Source organism: Zootoca vivipara, chromosome 7 (assembly GCF_965207765.1).
Source record: "Zootoca vivipara chromosome 7, rZooViv2.hap1.1, whole genome shotgun sequence".
In the NCBI taxonomy this organism is placed as follows: Eukaryota; Metazoa; Chordata; class Lepidosauria; order Squamata; family Lacertidae; genus Zootoca; species Zootoca vivipara.
Genome location: NC_142590.1, coordinates 51765625 through 51785073, shown reverse-complemented (window position 1 = coordinate 51785073; position 19449 = coordinate 51765625). Strand labels below are relative to the sequence as shown.

The 19449-nt window shown below is 40.6% G+C and overlaps 1 protein-coding gene across 18 annotated transcripts in view; it reads right to left on the bottom strand.

The window, feature by feature from the left end:
- ANKS1A (ankyrin repeat and sterile alpha motif domain containing 1A) overlaps positions 1 to 19449 on the bottom strand; it is a 116465-nt gene that overhangs the window by 73756 nt on the left and 23260 nt on the right. For 12 of the 18 annotated variants that reach the window (XM_035123322.3, XM_035123327.3, XM_088674212.1 and 9 more), the window contains exons 3-11: positions 19275 to 19431; positions 17440 to 17502; positions 8470 to 8766; positions 7815 to 7890; positions 6617 to 6718; positions 5879 to 5971; positions 4375 to 4568; positions 1985 to 2065; positions 203 to 323 (exon numbers count right to left, since the gene is read on the bottom strand). In XM_035123322.3, coding sequence (XP_034979213.2) covers positions 203 to 323; positions 1985 to 2065; positions 4375 to 4568; positions 5879 to 5971; positions 6617 to 6718; positions 7815 to 7890; positions 8470 to 8766; positions 17440 to 17502; positions 19275 to 19431 — 1184 coding nt within the window. Of the gene's footprint in view, positions 1 to 202; positions 324 to 1984; positions 2066 to 4374; positions 4569 to 5878; positions 5972 to 6616; positions 6719 to 7814; positions 7891 to 8469; positions 8767 to 17439; positions 17503 to 18976; positions 19113 to 19274; positions 19432 to 19449 lie in introns of those variants that run through there. The other 6 variants (XM_088674214.1, XM_088674213.1, XM_088674206.1 and 3 more) reach the window with 2 other exon arrangements.

Sequence of the window (19449 nt, the reverse complement as noted above, 5' to 3'; positions counted from 1 at the left end):
TCTTCACAGGTACCAGAAGAATGAACACTCCATCACGAATAAGATGCCAAGGAAGAAATAGTTTAACCAAAATCTTGCAAAAGCATCTTATCAGACAGTCACTGCAAAATAAGCCTGCCCACCCAACTAAAACAATAATGGTTTGAACGTCTCATCTTCTGCCCAAAACATGCTAATTACATATATTTGCGATAGCTTTTACCTTTTGTTTTTTTATCTGTTGCAGCGTGTTTCTTAGTTTCTGCTGTTAGCAGCAGCTCATAAGGATGCTCCTCTTCTTCATCAGCTGTGCTTCCCCTACTCTTCCTCTTGCTGACAAAACCCTGACCAAACACAAAAACATCAGCACACATGTCATGTGCAATTATGTAAAAGCTAGCAGTGTCACCGACGAGGCTCTTTTTGGTCTTGGAATACGTTAAGAGATCAAAGTCTCAGGAATCTAAGCTTCAGTGTTACAGTGTCTTCTTCTCTAACAGATAACACTCTCCCCCCTCCTACACCCCGTTACCATTCTGCCTCAACTATACACACAAGTCCCTTAATGCTGTTTCTCTTCCACCTCAAATGTCCCCATTTTACCAAAATCCCCATTTCCTGCTATAGTCCTGCAATTTGAAGCACACTTTGCAATGCCTCCACAGTCCTTTAGTACTAGAACAGTACAACTGTACCTTATATGGGGGTTACATTCTGGGAATGGTGCATATACACAAACTGCCCCCTTGGAACTGCTTATACACAAGCCCCCTTACCTTTGCAGATCCAGCACATCAAGAAGGCCTTGCCCGGTAAGTACATATGCTCCAGGATGCTCTCACAAGATCTTACGGGGCTGTCCGAGTTTCCATGAGATCTCACACAACCATCTCCAGGCTTTGCACTGGGTCTGCTTGGGCAACCCAGCATGAAAAGAGCTTTTAAGCTCACTGCCTTGCTTACTGGGCAAGACCCCCTTGGTGCGCTGGCTCTGGAAGTCTGGGGAGGGTCACATGAGATCTTGCAGTAACTCAGACAGACCTATGAGATCTCGCAAAAGCATCCTAGAGCCCGCGTGCTGAGCGAGCCTTGCCTGGTAAACAAGGCAGAGAGCTTAAAAGCTCTTTTCACGCCAGGAAAACCCAGGGCAAAAAGAGCTTTTAAGCTCTCTGCCTTGCGTGCATAAGATGCTATTGTACTGTACTTACAGTGTAAAACAGGCACTAGTGAAATGCAGGAAGTGGTAAGTATCTTGTAGCAGCACACTAGTCTTAGAATGACAAGTCGCAACATTATCTGTTGTGAACTATCCTGAGATCCAAGTATTACGGGTGGTATACAAATTTAATTACTAAATAAAATAAATAAATCTGGACCTTCCCAGGATTGAAGAAAAGACAACTACTATATAGGGGTTGGTGTCCAAAGTGATGCCGGAGGGAAGGGCTGAATTGGTGTGGCCATATATAGGCACAGGGAATGAGAAAATCAAGAATGTCTAGGTGTTTTTCCAACTCCAGCACCTTATATTGTGGTTGCATTTACAGGAAACCGTGTCTGAACTGAACAAGAGTTTTCCGTGCCTAATGTTAACTTTTCTTCACAGGAGAAACATTCTGTCAAACTAGGGTCGAAGAATACACCAGGCAGAATTGTATTCCACAAGTGCGTGTCTAATGGAATGCCAGTTGTGGAATGAAAGATCTAGATGCTCTAAACAAGAGTGAGGATGGAGTTGGAAGTAGGTGATGTACTGGAAAGATATTAAGGCTTGTATTCAGCTAATATTTACTCAGAGTAGACCTACTGAAATTAATAGATGTAAGTTAGACATGGCCATTAATTCCAATGGGCCTACTACAAATAAAAGTTAGTTGATTGCAACCCTAACTTTCATAATAATCACAGAAGTGTAGAAAAAATATTTGTGTCTTCTAAGATATTAAAATTTTTGAAGAAACTTCTTCCACCATAACAGCCCCTCAGAGGGAAACAATACACTTACCTTAGAAGATGAACTTTGCTTCTCTACAGGTTCCTCCTCTTCATCAGGGGGAGGCTTGGCAGGAGGCGGCGGACGCTCTCTCTACAGTACAGAAAGTCACTGTCAATATCCTGTGCCAAATTCATTCCCAACTTTCAGATCTTTTTGGAAGCAGCAGGTATGCCCTGGAAGAACTGACCTTGCCTCCCTTCAATACCTCTGTTGATGGCAATTTAATGTTTTAAAATAATTATCTCATTACTGTGTTACAGTTCATGACTAGACTGGCTAGAGAGAATTTGCTAATGTTTGATGATATGGCAGTGCTTTGCAAACCACAGAGCTTCATTGCGGGGCACTGTGATGTACTATCTGCCTGGCACCTATCTTTTCTGTTGTGGCACCACCCTGTGGAACCACTTCCCCTCATAAATCAGGCACACGGCAACCGTGATGTGTTTCTAGTGCTTGCTGAAAGCTTATTTACTTACTCAGGCCTTCGGGGCACATTTATCCGACTCACTGCATTTTAGCTGGTTATGCTTGCTACTGTATCTATAATTCTTTATTGTCTTGATTTTAATGTCTTTGTATTTTAGCTGGTTTTAAATGACCATTATTCACTCTCACAAACATATAATATTAGGTAGTATATGTGGTATTAAGTAAAATATCTGTCTTTGAATTAGTGCCACCAGAGAGATTTTGCATGCACTTTGCACTATCTAATGATTGACTTAGATAGCTAGTTTCAGGCAACCGATATTGGATATATTACATTTCACAAGTACATGGAAAGTTGGCATGGAAATAATGCTCTGGGCACCTTGCTTAAATTCTGCTTCATTAACATCCTAAACCTTCATTATGTTTCTAAAAACCACACCAGCAGACATTAATGCCAGGGTGGGTCAGAAATGAGCATAGAACCTGAGTCAGCAGGGGCGGAGGAAGGGGGTGGGGGGTGGGGCGGACCGCCCGGGGTGTCTTTGCTGAGGGGGTGACATTTGGCAATCGCAGGCAGGCAGTGCACCAAATGTCCGCCATCAGCGGCTCGCTCCGCCCCCGGCTGCAGGGCGCACACATCGCTCCGTGCACCCGAGTGGCTAACCTGCGCCTGGGGGGGGCACCCTCCATGCCCCACCCCCCTCGGGAGTGCGCCCGCCCTGGGCAGCGCAGGCATTTGCTCTGCCACTGTGAGTCAGGCAAGGATATGGATCGACATGCACGCACCAAATTAAGACTCTATAAGGAAGGCACCCAACAAGCAAGCTGCCTAAAATGCCAGAATATGTGGTTCTTCCTTGGTCTGTATAAAAGGCTTCCTGATCAGGATTGCTCACTAGTATGAGTAACAAGAACACCCTGCTGCAGAGTTCCCTGTCATAGGCCCATCTTCATCTAACTGCCATGCTTTGTGTCCATCTCATGTTATTCTTGCCCCAGATATAAGATGAGCCTGTCTGACACAAAGACTGCCCATGCAAAAACAATCCATGTTCAGGTTTAGTTCACTGTGTGGTTTTGCATTGATTTGTATGCTTATGATATGGAGTAATCAATCTTTGCTTTATTGGTAGATTCCAGACTGCACTAGGCTATAGTGCTATTCTTCTCAGTTAGCTGTTAGCTTTTGTCTGTTTTCCTCTGCTCCATTATTGCTCAATGTGTATTTCTACAGTTTTCTATGAAGCTATTAAGTCAGAAGTAATGAAGGCAAGGTAGCATGCTTCCAATACACAACTGTATCTGCTCCACAGTCTGTACAGACCTTGAGATACTAGATCCAGCAAATGCAGCTCCGTTTAGGCAAGACTGCTTTCAGGGAAGCTATATAATTATACTGAAGCTATATAATTATCCTGTAAAGCCCCCAAGCTCCCCCTACTGGATTGCATCTACAAATTCTGTAAAAAATTGATTTGCTCCCAAACTAAAATCATGAACTAACAATGTGACAGAGAAGCCTGGCATTCAACATTCTTTGGATGGAGGAAAGCTGGATGGGAAAAAAAATATTTAAATGAAGGTCATGCTCTACACAAACTTCTTTCCTTGTAACTCAGTGACAACCTGAAGTAGCGGTAGCAACATGAAGAGATTTCATTACAGTGAACACATTCAACAGCCAAATATACTGGTGTAGAATTTCACCAAAATCTGGATAGCCATCACATCATGAAGTTATAATGCTCAAGAGCTCTGGGAGAACATAACGCGTAGCACATGCAGCAGGGAGTGGCTTCCAATTGCTCAGTAAGCAAAGCCTGTTGCAATTATTTAATATTATGGTCAAACTGTACAGCTAGGCTATCAACTTACTGCAAGTGTGGAGAGTGCACAGGCCTGGAGATATATCCCAGACTACTTTCCATAAAAAGGAAACAGACAACACACATCAGGTTACATACAGGCCTCACTCCTGTCACTTTAACACTGGTCATCTCCGCTTCCCTATTCACTGAATCTCTGTCTGAAGATCTTCCACTGGCAAGGCTGTCTAAAGAATGGCAGGATGTTGCATTGTACAAGACTTCATATGGACACTCATCTGGCTTTCCATCAAAATCTATGATCAGCTCTGTCACTGCTTTCTCCACATTCCCTAGAGAAAACAGAAATTGATAAATAATCAACAACAGCTGTAGTGATCCCATGGTGACACACAACTGGAAAACGCCCAGGGACACAGGGATTTGAAAAGGCTCAGAAAACATGCATAATATAGGGACACCAGATTGCAGAAATTAAACAGAAAGAACATTAGATCCAATGAAGGGAGAAGGGAATAAAAGAGAAGCAAGGTCTTTAAGCAGAGGCTTGACAGGCATATGTCAAGAATGCTTTGATGGTGTTTCCTGCTTGGCAGGGGGTTGGACAGGATGGCCCTTGTGGTCTCTTCCAACTCTATGATTCTATAAGTCTATGATTCTATGAATATAATTGGGTAGTAAGCAACAGTGTACTAAATGACTATGTCAGACAAGTAAACATGGGTGCAATATCACATTCAGTGAAATAACCACCTGCACAATTTTAACTTAACTGTCTTCTCCTATTCCCTTGCTATGCAGATTAAGAAAAATTCAGCCTCTTGGGTTCAAATTTCTTTATATCAACTATTCAACAAATAACGCAATACTGGTGGTGGTTGCTAAAAAAACATCCTTCTTGGATTTATAGGTACTGCCCCAAAAATCTGTACAAACATTAATAGTCAGACTGTAGAAAATGGCATGTTTACAAATAATCACAACAACCTCAATAAAATACTACTTGTTGTAGTATGAGACATGCCGCTCATACACCCTGCAAGAGCATGTGTTATAATAGGTACTGACTACAATTACCGTATTTTTCGCTCCATAAGACACACTTTTTTCCTCCTAAAAAGTAAGAGGTGATTCTGTGCGTCTTATGGAGCGAATGCATGGTCCCTGGAGCCGACTTGCCCAGGGCGAAAAGCAGATTGTGCTTCTTCTTTTTTTAAAAGAAAGAGCTAAAGGCTAACAAGAGGCAAAGAGAACCCGCTCAGCAGCTGATTGCAAGAGATCGGGAGGGAGATAAGAGAAGCTAGCTCCCTTCCCGGCCCCACCCCCTTACCCAGGCCTCCATTGTTGTGTTTCCCCAGCAACATGTGACTTCCTTTCCTAAAGAAGCTGCAGGACTGCGAGTTGAACTCCATAAAAACAGGATTCCCACCCTTTGCAAGGTAAGCTGCACAACTGTGAGCTGATGCTCAAAAAAATTGAGCTTTCCCCCTTTGCAAAAAAAACTGCACAACTGTGAGCTGATCCCCAAAAAAACCAGGGCTTTCCCCCTTTCCTCCTCAAAAAATTAGGTGCGTCTTTTGGTCAGGTGTGTCTTATGGAGCAAAAAATATGGTGAGGTTTTCCTTTCCACCCAATTTCTTACCCTGGGGAACACGAACTGAGGTTTCAGTAGAGGTAGCTGATGGTGGCGGTGTCTTGTCTTCTGCTTTTGCAATCTTCTTCCCTGTTGTGCAATCTGAAAAAAATAAAAAGTGCGAATCAGCTGCAGAAACAAAGAATATGTAGAAGCAGCAATGGTAGAGGTCTTACAGAGAACATACCAGCTTATTCAGAACTGACAAATTTAATATGTACTCATTAAACTTGGATGCTACAAATTTGACAAAAAAAGTCAAATTGTACTAAGCCCATTATGTCTAGAAACAAATGCTTCGATTGGCCTTGCTTTCTTATTGATGGCATAAATTAATGATGCCAATTTCATCAACGGCATGTCAAGAGCCAATTACAAGGTGTATTATAGTCATACACACCTGAAATTGGATAAGGAAAACTGAAGTGCTAAATAATCAAATTCAACACTCATCATATACCACACACACTTTTACTAGAAGTCAATTTTCACGCCCGCATTAGAGTTCACTGAACAACCCAAAACTTTTATATATTGATTCAGTTAGGCTAAGTCACCACACTTTGTGCATGTGTACAATAATGTTAAGTGGAATTCAAAGTCACACTCTTTCAATCGTTCCCAGTGCAGCTTGCCAGATGGAATGACAACTCCTCTCCTCTACTCGCACACTGCTCTTGTCAGAGCCAAATTTGGGGTGGGGGGATGAGGAGGGGGAGTGGAAGCCCTGTTGCACAAGTGACTTACCTTCAATGAAAGCTGCTATTTGTTGGCTTTTCTGAGATGGAAGCTCCCTCACAATCTCCAAAGCAGTCAGGCCTCTGTTATCTTTTATATTCACATCAATGCCTTAAGACATAATACAGAAAGGGTTACAAATTATTTTTCATTAAAATGTGGCTTTATACACAGTCTATCATTAAAAAAAAAGCCATGGTCAAATTGTGAACTGTAATGCAGAACACTTAAAAGATGTACAAGCATCCAGGTCATATAAAACATTTTCATACTCAAACCCTGATATAAACATCAGGAAAAGTCCAGGGCTGGTGTAATCCCTTCCTCCCCTCTTGCATGTGCATTCTGCCTTCCTTCCAAGGCTTGCTTTAACCATAGTTTAGTATTGCTGTGCTGATGCATACAACAGTTAAAGCAATTCAGGAATCCTAAAGTCATGTAAAGGCTTTTCGTTTTATATTTTTTTAAAAATCTGATCCTGGCAAACCTTAAACGTAATTAAGCCCTGATGTAAATTTGGCACTCAATTGTGGTGAAAGCAAACTGTGGAGAGAATTTGTAGCGCACAAATTCTTGACCTCCAAATGATGATTATGGCTGCATTATATTGCTTATAATAAGGCTTCTTACATAAATAACCAAACCAAACAGAATCCAGGGACACCTTAAAGATTAACCATTTTATTATGGAATAAATTTATACCACGGTAATATTATTCCTCTTTGCTATTTTTGCTATAACATGAATACAACTATTATTCTGGAATAGGAAAAAAAATCTCTGTCCTATCGCAGAATTTCTGAATCTGCTGAGAACACAGTCCTAATTATTCCAGCCTTGTGCTATGCAAATAGTCTTTCTGATGGCCAGGCCAAAATTATAAAATTCCCTTCCTTCAAGACATATAACAACCCCCAAACCAGTTTGGGAAGTATAGCAAGACCTTTTCTCTTTGGACTAATTTGTGATGTCTATGATTGTTAAATGTGAAGTTTTAGTAAGTTCTATTTAGCTTTTATTAACATTGATGCTTGGGTATGGAACATAACTTTTAAAAGGCTGATGGAGGGAAAGACCAGAGGCCTAAATACAGCTTATATTGCAGGATGTTTGCAATGAAAGGGGAAAAAAATATTCCTCAAACATTCACTACAGTCTAAAGATCACAGTACAACTGATACATCATTTTAGCAGAAAGATTCTCACCCGCAGCTAGCAGTATCTGTACTACATCTGTTTTGCCAAATAAAGCAGCTTCGTGCAAAGCACTGCCTTTTTCCGTCTGTAAATCAAACACAGCATGAATCCAAGTTGTGAATGCAATCAGAGAACATTGAAGGCAATACTTGCACATACGCAAGGACTCATTTCACAAACAAAGGCCAGCTGCTACAGCTCATCCACAACTAGAAAAAAATCCCCCAAGCTTCTTTACCAGTACTGAGATTCTAGAGTTTAAGGCAGCTTCTTCAAAATTACAAGTAATCACTTTGAACCACATCAGTCAGAAACTACTTAACCTCTAATCCACACCAGAAGCTACTTCACCTCTAATTCAGTCTTAAGAACCTTGTGTGTTTCCCTTTGTGAAAGGAGTAGTAACACAGAAAGGTTGGGAAATTAGTTGAAAATGTAGCCACTTCTGTGAACTTGCTATTGGGGCATGCTTGCCAGAGAGATCACAGCAGTCTGGAACTGAACTTGCAGGTCAACCACCCCTGTAATCCTCAAGGCATTTCCAAAGGAGAGCTCTGATTAGGTTTCATTTAACTTAGTTCCTCTCCCAAGGGAGTTAATGCCAATATCCAATACCCAGAACATTACTTCAATATTAAATTCACAAAACTTCCAAACAAAGTACCTGGTAATTGTTATCCATGCCAGCATCCAGGAGAACATGAACTACAGCTTTATGGCCATTCCTAGCAGCCAGGTGCAAAGGTGTGTGTTTCTTAGTATTGCAGCTTAAAAGATTGGGGTGCGCATTGAGCAACATTTTCACAACTTCTAATCTCCCGTAGAGTGCAGCCAAGTCAAGAGGAGTCTCAAACTTGTTATTGCGCATAGTAGGGTCAGTCAACTCCTCCAGAAGAACCTTCACCACTTCTGTATGGCCATACTGAGCTGCACAGTGCAGGGCCGTCTCATTGTCGTTATTCTGAGATTACACAAATACAAAAACCATTAGGACTCGGATTAAGAGAGAATGTTACCATCTCTAAAATACCAACTCATAGTTATATTTAAAACAACAACTGCCTACAATAAAATGGTTTGATCAAATTCCTTTGTGAGGTTTATGCATTACCACACTGATAAAAGAACAAAGGGATACAGGCAACAGTGCACAGCCCAATAGTTCATTGTGAGAGAAATAGTAATGCTTCCATAATTCTCCCCTAGTATTTATATTTACTTCATCAATGTTGCAATCAAAGTGAGTCAACTTTGCGTATTTATCCAGATTTCAAGAAACTTAATTTTAATGCACAATGCAATGGCTGCAAGTTCCTTTGCATATACTTTTGTTTATAAAAGTCTATGGAACTTGCCTGCAGTTAATCATAGCTGCCAAGTTTTCCCTTTTCTCACGAGGAAGCCTATTCAGCATAAGGGAATTTCCCTTAAAAAGGGGGATAACTTGGCAGCTATGAGTTAATTAATCTTGTATTCCTACTTTTTTTTAAGCAAAAGAAGCTTATTGTGATCCAAAGAAATATGAAACTAGTTCTGTAAGACAGGCTTCTCTTGAGCAATAGGCCCCTATGCCACAACTGCTTCTTGAAACAAGAGGAAGTTTCAAATACTGTACACAGTTTGTGGTATCATAGAATTGTGGAGTTGGAAGGAACACTGAGGATCATATAGTCCAACTCCCCGCAATGCAGGAATATGCAACTATCCTATATAGGGATCGAACCTGCAACCTTGGCGTTATGGTTTGAGGAAGCCAGCAGTCAAAAATGTCACTAGTCTAGGCCAAGCCGCTTTGCAGGAGTCTAAGCAACTCTTCAGATCTTAGTTGGTTTAGATGAAGGCACTACTGAAATAGGGTTGAGAAACTTTGATACATAAACTATGTATGTAACTAGCTGGACTGAGTGGGTTAACCTGAGCTTGCTTCTATCAGAAATGCTCCAATTTAACAAAAATACACTAATACTAGAATTTTGAAAGCTGGGCAGTTTTGCACTGGACAAGGTGTAATATAGAGTACTTTGTAGTTTAATCCTGCATGCTATGGTTTGGGACCACATGAAAGCATGGCAAAAATGGCCAAGGCAGAAAGAAGCTCAGATCTACATTCAGGAGCATGCTGCAAACAAAAAGGAAATTAATATGAACAATGACACATATGCACAAAATCTGAAAAACTGGGGGCGGGGGTGAGTACAAGTGCTCATGAATTGCCAAGTAACAGCCCAAGCTGAGGAATTGCTGGGGGGGGGAGAGAGGGGGGGAGGGAGATTTACAGCAAAGGTGAAACTAGATGAGGTAATGCAACATTAAGAGCAAGCACAGATATTCACAAGGAATAAAGAGAGAGGGCATATGGCTCAGAGTTTATAATTAAGATGTAGCACTTAAGAGCAGATACCAAAGAATCTTGATGTATTTTGACAGAACATTACATATGAATCATATATCATGTGCCACAGGAGTCAACAACATCAGGAAAATAAATCAAAAGTGCTGGCTTCATTCTACTCTGCATACTTTACAGCCTCTAGTATTATGCAGAGGTGGTTGTAGTCTTTCCCCTCCATGCTCCCTGTTAATATCTGGTTAACATGAATATTAATTGAAGAGACAAGAAGATACTAAGAAAAGAGGGTGTGTATGATATTTAAGGCAGCTACATTATCATATTTTAATGTTTTAAATCAATAGACGATTTACATTTAAATTTGCATATAAACAATATGAGAATATAGGTGCATCTGAGATGCACATAAGAATTTATAATTTAAAAAGGAGCTCCCATTAGATTTTTAAGCCTCTGGAAAGTGGCTATATTATGTTTTCCGCTCCAGCTCAGCATCTGATTCTGAAGGAATTTTTGTAATAAATGTGAAGTTACCACTCCTTAAGAAGCTAATCCTTAGTCTCTGATTTCCTCACACCCCAAAACCATAAGGACACTTAATTTTCAGCCTCAGAGATCAGCTAGAGCTGACTAATGCAGAAAAATGCATAATTTTTTCGGATGGACTTAAAGCATTATCTCCTCATGTCAGAGAGCCTCAGGTTCAAAAGACTTCAGAAACTTCTTGTAAGGAGCTGCGAGAAAATGATGGCTCTAGTATATTCCCAGTTGCCTGAGAAGCCAAAAGGAAGTTCTTCCTGTACCTGCTCACCATAAAAGTAAAAGGTTGGGGAACGTCTTTCATTTGAATGCATCTGATTATTTAAAAGTATTTCAACACCAGTTAATATTTAAGAATTCTAAAGCAGTATCCTATATAATAAAGTCCCTGTGTCTCTGCGTCCAGTCCCTGTGTCCCTGTGTCCGCACTAATGCGCATGTGCCCCACGGACACAGGGACTGGACGAAGAGGCGGGATGTACACATGCGCGCGCTCTCTCCCCCCCCCCCTCAACCCTCTGCCTCCCGTTTCCCTGCGGTGGCAGACCAAGATGACGGCATCGGGCTCCGGGCCGCCACCGCGGCCCCGGACCCCAATGCCGCCATCTTGGTCCACCGCTGCCTCCTCCTCCTGACAACCCTACCTGACCCGTGGGAGGAGCGGCGGGGCCGCGGCCTTCCCTCCCTCTCTGCGCTCGGCCGCGGGACACGACGGGAGAGCGATTTTGTTTAATTGCGTTCCCGGCGTGCCCCGCGGCCGAGCGCAGAAAGGGAGGGAAGGCTGCGGCCCCGTCACACCTCTAGCGCCCGTTTTCTTAACAGGCTGAATGAGACTAGTACAGCATAAAAACAATAAAGCACTATCATTTTCAGAAGGTAAAATTAAGAATGTTTGGTTTTCCAAAAGCAGTTCATGTGCTTCTTCATCAAACGTAGAGGTGCCAAGCTAAATGTTTTCCAATCACAAACATATTTTTAAGACCCCCTCACTGAAGAATTTTTTTAAAAAATCAAGTTTAACCCTCTAAAATGACATGTCCTAAGGATGACTACTGTACATCTCTACAATCTCCTGCTAGACATCTAGTTTAGTTAACTACTACTGATATCAGCTCACATCTAGAGTCACTGCCGTTCATATTAATGGTATATAAACTACAGTCAGCTGAAAATGTATATAACATGTATAGATAAATCCTGTTTATGTATTGTTATGGACATGAATGTCTCCCCTGATAACAGGGCAAAGAAATGCTCCTTAGCACTGCAGATCCTGGAGTACTGGAACCCCAACATTTCATGTACTGTTGCATCCTCTTCAATAGCCCTACTGATGTGAACTGTTCATGCATTGTATCAACAATATAATGCCCCTCCTCTACCTTCTGGCTGCTACTGCCTGTGTGTTTCTTGCAAGATCAAGTTATGAGCCTGATCTCTACCCCAGCTTATCTCAGGCCACTGCATGAAACCTTGGAGAGTCAGTTCTTCCCTTTCCTGAAGCTTTCTCTCCTTGTAGCTTCCTATCCTTGTAGAAATGAGGGAGAAGAATCATTTCAAGCCTTACTGCTGCTGGAACTTAGAGAATTTATGTAAAGGACTGTGTTCCTTGCAGCAGTTAACAAGCTTTGACCCCTATGGGTTCTGGAAAGCCTGAATACATAATTTAATACATTCAGATTTTCTGCCTTTAAGGAACTTGCTAAAACCTTTGACTGTAGTAAATAGTATTGCAGTATTAAGAGTAAATGTTTGCAAGTCTTTAAAAAAACCCATTCTATCATATTGTATATTTAACAAAAATCTAGAGATCAGTCTCGCTATTTTCAAATGAGACATATGCAACAAGTGAACATGCTGAGCAGAAAGAAAGGAGAGGTCTGAAGTAGGTTCTCTACATATTAAAACACCAACACACTAAAGATATTTAGATGGGTAACTTATTCTTTAAAATGATCTCCCCTGCTCATCAGCCAGGTCAGAACTGTGCATACATGCTCCCTTTATACTGCCTCTGATTACTGGCAGCAGATAGCATGCAGACACAAGCCATTGTGCCAAATTGTTTTCCTTGGGCTTGACAGGTATAGCAGTTGGGAGAGAGTATGTATTATTGGAACCCAACTCTTCCCACTCTCTGGAGACATGCCAAACAGACCAATTCTGGCTTGAGCAATGGGCTGCAACAGGCAGCCACAAAGTTCATGATGCAAGGTGCACTGAGACAGACACATGAGAAAATTGTTTCAACGCACATTTCCCTTGCTAGATCAGAAACGGTGAGTGTAAATTTGATGCCCATCCAATGCACATTCAAGTGTGCACTCCACTGAAAGCAATGTAATGTTGACTGGCAACCTCCAGATATCAAATGCATCTGATTTAAGATCATAATTCCTAATCCTACAAGTGATAAGCATACAGAAGCAGGTTCTCCTTACTTGTACTGGGACAAGGAAGTGTTGGTTGGGGGTGAAAAGGGAAGGGGGAAACTGGGGGGGGTAATAATGTTTGCTCTGCTTCTTGCCCTGTTCCAGCCCCCCCCCAAAACCCGCACCAAGGGATTCACATGTAAAAAGGCAGTGGCTTGCCATATAGCAGACTGGAGCAAAGGGGAAAAAAGACACAACCCTCTATTTGTCAGGGCCCTACATTTGTACTTTATAACATTCAAGATCAAACATTACATCATGTATGTGAAGGGGGTCAAAATAAGTTGCTGAAGTATTTTTCAAATGGAGAAAATATGTTTTGAAGTTTTTTCTCCTTGACATATGAATGGACTTGTTGTAAGTCCCACCAGAAGGAAGCAAAAAGCAAGAAGAAGAAAATCAACTTGTCTGAAGTAAGCTTTCACTGTATGACAACCTACAACTGAAAGCTCTACTGATGGGTATACAAAATGGCATACTTCTACTGTTTCTGTATGCAGTCTGTGCAGGTTTATAATAGACTTTTATAGTTTTATTTTTTTTCTGCTCCCACAGAATGCTTAACAAAGGATATTTGTGATAGTGAAATGAAATTACTATTTAAAATTTCCTAATTTATTATACATGTTAAAGAGACCTAGATTAGGTTTGAAATGTCACTTGATTTTAAAAGCACATTAAGTCCTTATTAAAATTTTATTATGTTTAAAAGTTCACTAAGTCATAGGAATGCAAAGTTATATAAGAACCTAGGAAGAGCCTGCTGAATCAGGCCAATATCCCATCTAGTCCACTGTGACCAGTCAGATGCCTTTTTGAAGCCTGTAAGCAGCACATGAGCATAAGAGTGCTCTACTCACCTGCAATTCCCAGTAACTGGTCTTCAGAGGCATACTGCCTCTGTTTCATGGGCATAAGCATATTTGACTCAGAGTAGCCTGCATATGTGAATATTCAATACATCTGCCCTTGCCACAAGCACTACCCTTGCTTGAAACTATTTGCCATTTCCTCCCCTCTATCTGGAAAATTTGTCCCACTACATCTCATTTGTGTAAATTGTTACACTTTAGAATTGAATACTGTAGAATCCCCCCCCAAGTGTTTCATTTTACCATTATAAAATAAAAACTTCATGTAAGTAAAGTTTCTGTACGTTGTGTGTTAGGGACTTTTCAGTGTGGAGTAAAAATGACTGAGGTGGAACATGATATAGATGAATAAAGTTATGGCATGGAGAAACTGGATTCAAAGAAACCTGCCCATTTCTCACAGTACCAAAATTTGTGGTCATCCAATAAAATTCGCTAATAATGGGTTCAGGGCTGACAAAAGGAAATAGAATTATGCACAATATATAATTATGGAATTAACCAGTATAACATATGGTGAGGCAGAACTTTTAGATGCCTTTATAAGTGTTCAATTCATGGAAGCTGGATCTATCTATTAACTAGTGGTGGGGAACTGAATCCAGCCAGTGGGCCAAATCTTCATCTCCTCAACCCCCTACAAGTAAAATGTGACAGGTGGGTGGGGCTGTTCACCTGTCAATCAACTCACATCATTATGATGAGGTGACCAGTTTTCACCAACATGGCTTGTAGAGGTCTGTCTGCGGTGCTTTGAAGCCCCAACAATCAACTGCACAAGACTCTATGCAGTCAGTGAACGCCAGCTGGTAGTTGTGAAGAGCCACACAGCAATTTCAAAGTCCTGAGCTTAGTGCCCTATAAGTGGTGCCTGCAAACCCCTTTTTGGTCCAGCTATGTATTTTGCCTGCCACACACCTGACATCAGGTGAGTGTGGCTTTGCAAAAATAGCCTCACAAGTCATTTATGGAACTTCTTTCCAGAGGATATTTTGTCTGCTCCCACAGTGAATATTTATATATAAAGTCAAAACATTGTTCACCCCAGGCTTTGTTTCCTATTTCATATGTGGTCCCTTTAGCATTTGCACTGTTGCTTTTCTGTATCTTATGTAATGATTTTATGACTGTCACTTATCTTAGATGGATATTTAATGATTTCTAATATGAAGCTGCCCTGTACTCCAAATGGGAGGAAGGGCATGATATAAAAAGAACAAGCAAACAAATAAAATGCACCATATTTTCATGGCAAGTTGTGAAAATTTGTGACTCCATAAACAGCATGAGCATTTACTTTCCATTTAATGGAGAAAAGCAGCTATTCAGTAACCACCAGTCCTTCCATCTGAAAGCCATGGAGACTTGCTTCACATGAGACTTGCACTAGCCTTGTGGATTTTGACATTGCTGCTGTTGTTAAAATTCCCTCGACATATCAAAATTGCCACTTTTTTGGGGGGGGGAGCCTAGAGCCTGCTCAGACTCACAGGATCAGTTTCATAATTCTTTGGCTCCTAGCGCTAGACTTCAAGTAAATGATCTTGCTTTGTGTTCTTGCATGTGTCCAGAGAGCCAAAACAAAATTCAGTTCCACAATTGCCTCTTTGTTCTACACAGATTTAAGTTTTGTGGTGCAAAAGCTCCATAGGCTGTATGACCAAATATTTTGGATTACACTCTTGGATAGTGTAAAAGGGTTGTATCAAATAAAGTTGTTCTGGACTTCCACTCGCGCAACAGAACTTCTCCTCTTTCTCCTCTCCTCATGCATCCCTTCAAATCTGCTCTGGAGGGTTGAGGGCATATGGGGAAAGAGAAGGAGAGAAAGTTGCACAAGCAGAACTCCATGAGCTGCTAATGAAACAACGTTGTTGGATGCAACCCAGTGCTCTATTTAGTTGCAAACCAATTTTAATTATTTGAGTAACCAAATATATGAATCACCAAAGAGAAAAGTTGGTTTAAATCCATTGATCTTCTTCCTTAATTATTTAAAATACTGGGATTGTATCCAAATGCTGCCCCTGCAGAAGTAGAAAAGCTTTTGATCCAGAAGGCAACATCCACTAATGGAGGGAAAGCAGATTTTACAAAATTCCCCTACTTCATACAGTCCAAGCCCTCTCAACATTTCTTCTAGATGGTTTCCCAACCCTCTAGTCGGGACACTGGGAAACTAGCAAAAAAAAAAATGCCTCCCTTCTTCCTCTGTTAGTAGACAATTCCCACGGGAGCAGGAGCACCAGGAAAACCAACTGGCTGATGCAAATATTGGCCACCATGTTCTTCACGATCCCATAAGAAAGGCTGTTACATGTATCATAAAGTGTGATATACAATCTTTATGAGTGCCAAGGAAGTGGGGAGCACAGTTTCTGAAGGACCCCAATGCCCCCAAATCCTCACTGGTACTTGGCAGGGGCAAAGTCCAAGCAAGTAATTTAGTGATGCAATCACAAGAACTTGTGCATTATTATTCCTATCACAGTAGGTCATTTACTATACTTATGATTGGGTCATACTGTATTAAAAGCTCTGGTGCATAGTTTACGTCCCACATTTCCTGTAATAGGAATCTACTTGCAAAAGTGCCTTCCTATTAATTTCAAACCATCATATTTTAGTGTATGTAAAGCCATGCAGATGAAGCACAGTAAGGTTTTAGTTGGCCCTTAACAGTAGTTGCGTAGGTATAACAGAAGAGCTCAGTCAGCCTGGTATTAAAAAACTAAATAGAATGCTTTATATTATTTCTTTGGAGCTTGATTATAACAGTCAATTAAATAGTGTGGTTCAAAATATACTACTGGACTGCATATGCAGTAACCTCAGATCTCCTTCAATGATTCTCAAAAGTTTTGTTTCATAAATTATGCTTGTACTTTATAAAAGAGGAACTGCTAGAAGCAAGGGTGAGATATAGGCAAGACTGAGAGAAAGCAACATTTAGATGCCACAATGCAACCAATGAAGCAAGAAAGGATACATATACACACAGGTATTGTTGTTCTCAGTCAACCATTACCAGAAATATTCTGGAATTCTACAATGTGACCCTCAATCTAGGTTTAGAGTGGTGTGTGGAAGAAGCACTCTCACTGTTTATCCCTTTCTTATTAAATGTGGGAGCCAATACTGAAACATTGTGAAATCATCTGTTGAAATTCTGCATCCAGGCTGGGAACTGACCAGCATCCCAACTATAGAATATCGAAGAATGGGAGGAAACCCCCCTAAATATCAAGTAGAATTCCCCCATCCAGACTATCAAAGGCTGCTTAACATAAATTCCACAGTAAATTGTTTGCATTTACAATCATGACCCTCCCCTCCTCACAAGTAGGCATCACCAACCAACTAGATGATAATGCACCTAGAAGCACAAAAATACAACGCGGAGAAATGATGTAGTGAAATAGTGGCAGAGAAGTACACACCTTGGCATTGATATAGGGGTCAAAGGGGCCGTACTTTTTGAGTTCTTTGATCTCAAGAGCATTCTACAAAAAGGAGAGGAAAAGAAAACGTGATGATGAAATGGGCAAGATATAGCAACAAAGCAGTGAGTGACTCTGAACGGGAGGAATGACAGAACACGACAATATTTCATTCCAATGAAAAGCAATTAATCACACTGGCCATTCCAGCTGTCAATAACTGCACCATGCACATCATTTTAAAGATAGCATGCAAACGTTATGTGACAATCTTTTACAGTTCACTGTTTAACATTTTTTATATGTTTTGTCTCATGCTAGCCACAGATTGCAAGATCATTCACTTTCATATGGCCCCTTCCAATAACACTAGAGAATGGTGAACAGTGTTATAAACTTAAATGCTGTTGACTGGAACAAACTAAATGATCACAGCTGCGCTTGAGAACATGATGAGCCCAGCCGAAATTTTAAAAAAAGATTTGCCAACAATATAATCAAATGCCATTTTAACACACACATTGAGCTATTTTCATATGAAGAATATTACTAATTAGCAATTGAACAGCACTGCTGACTTTATTTTCAACTAGAGATTTTATTCCTATAATAGACTATTTATGGGAAACATCACAAAGCTACATGACTTCATAGCTGTTAAACCCCCACAATCATGGAATTTTATCTTTAATTGTGAACAAAGTGTGCTGCCCATCCCATCCTAGTTGTAATGTGGTCCACACTGGCTGAAGTAGTCACTGTGTGGTTCAGCATGGGTGATGCTTTCTATTGGAAGTGAAAATGTTTACAAAAGGCATATCCTCAATTACTTTAAGTCTCACCCACAGTGATAAAACACACACACTGCCCACAGTACAGAGCGACCTCCAGCCAGGCCGCAGTAACACAGCCTGGTAAAAAAGAATTCCACAGCATTCACAATGCTTCAGTTTCTTTGAACACTAATACCTTTTTAATTTGATGCTATCTTAGTTGCAAGAAATCTGAAGAAAATTTGTCAACCAGTTATAATTCAATAGTATTAGAATACAAATACCCCAAAGACCAGTGTTTCACACAAAAACTAGAACAGGAAAAAAACTGATTCTCTGCAGTAGTCAGACTAAACTCACCAACATATATATTTAATTTCCATTGTGTGTTCAGTGGGGGTGTAAAGGACATTTGGATTTTTAATAGGAATTTTGTAATTCTGCTAGCTTCCAGGATAAATATAAGTTGTATGGAGCAATTTTTTTAAAAAATAAGATGCAAGTCAAATGGAACACAATTTTTAAAATTGGGGCAAGTACATATTCCCCTCTCACTTGAGTAGAAGCACTGCTCTTTAGTAGGTTAATAATGAATAAGTGAAAGCTTTACTATAATGAACTTCACAATATTAGCTTGCTAAGCACAAGGACTAGAACAAACTAAGCGCAGCTACAAAAACATGACTAAAGGAGACTAAGGTTACTTTAATTGGCTCCAACACAGAAAGGAACTGGTACATCAACTACACCAAGTTTCAAATTACCCAGCAAATGGAAGAAAAGCAATGGTTAACATCCTTCCATCCTGCACATGTTGCAGCTCATGTACTGCTTACTTCCACAGTTTCTAATCAGGTGGCCGGCCAGAAGTGCAGCTTTCAAGACAGGTATTTGTTTTCCTGCATAGAGATAGTATTTAACATTTAACTCCTTGCCATGCAATAAATCCTGAATAAATCTGAGTCTCATAGATGCTGAGTATCACAGATTCTCACTCTCCTGGAGAATAATCCTAATATTATTAGGTTATTAAGAGCATGAAAATAAGAAACATATTCAGACCTGCTCATTCACTTTAGTGTGAGATGGTCCCTGGTGTATTAGTAGTTTCACTATTTCAGCATCTCCTTTCCAAGCTGCCAAATGAAGAGGATAACAGCCTTTGCAGTCGGCCACGTTGGTTAATGCATCATTCCTTAAAAGAACTTCCACAACATCCCTGTAGGGAGGAGAAATG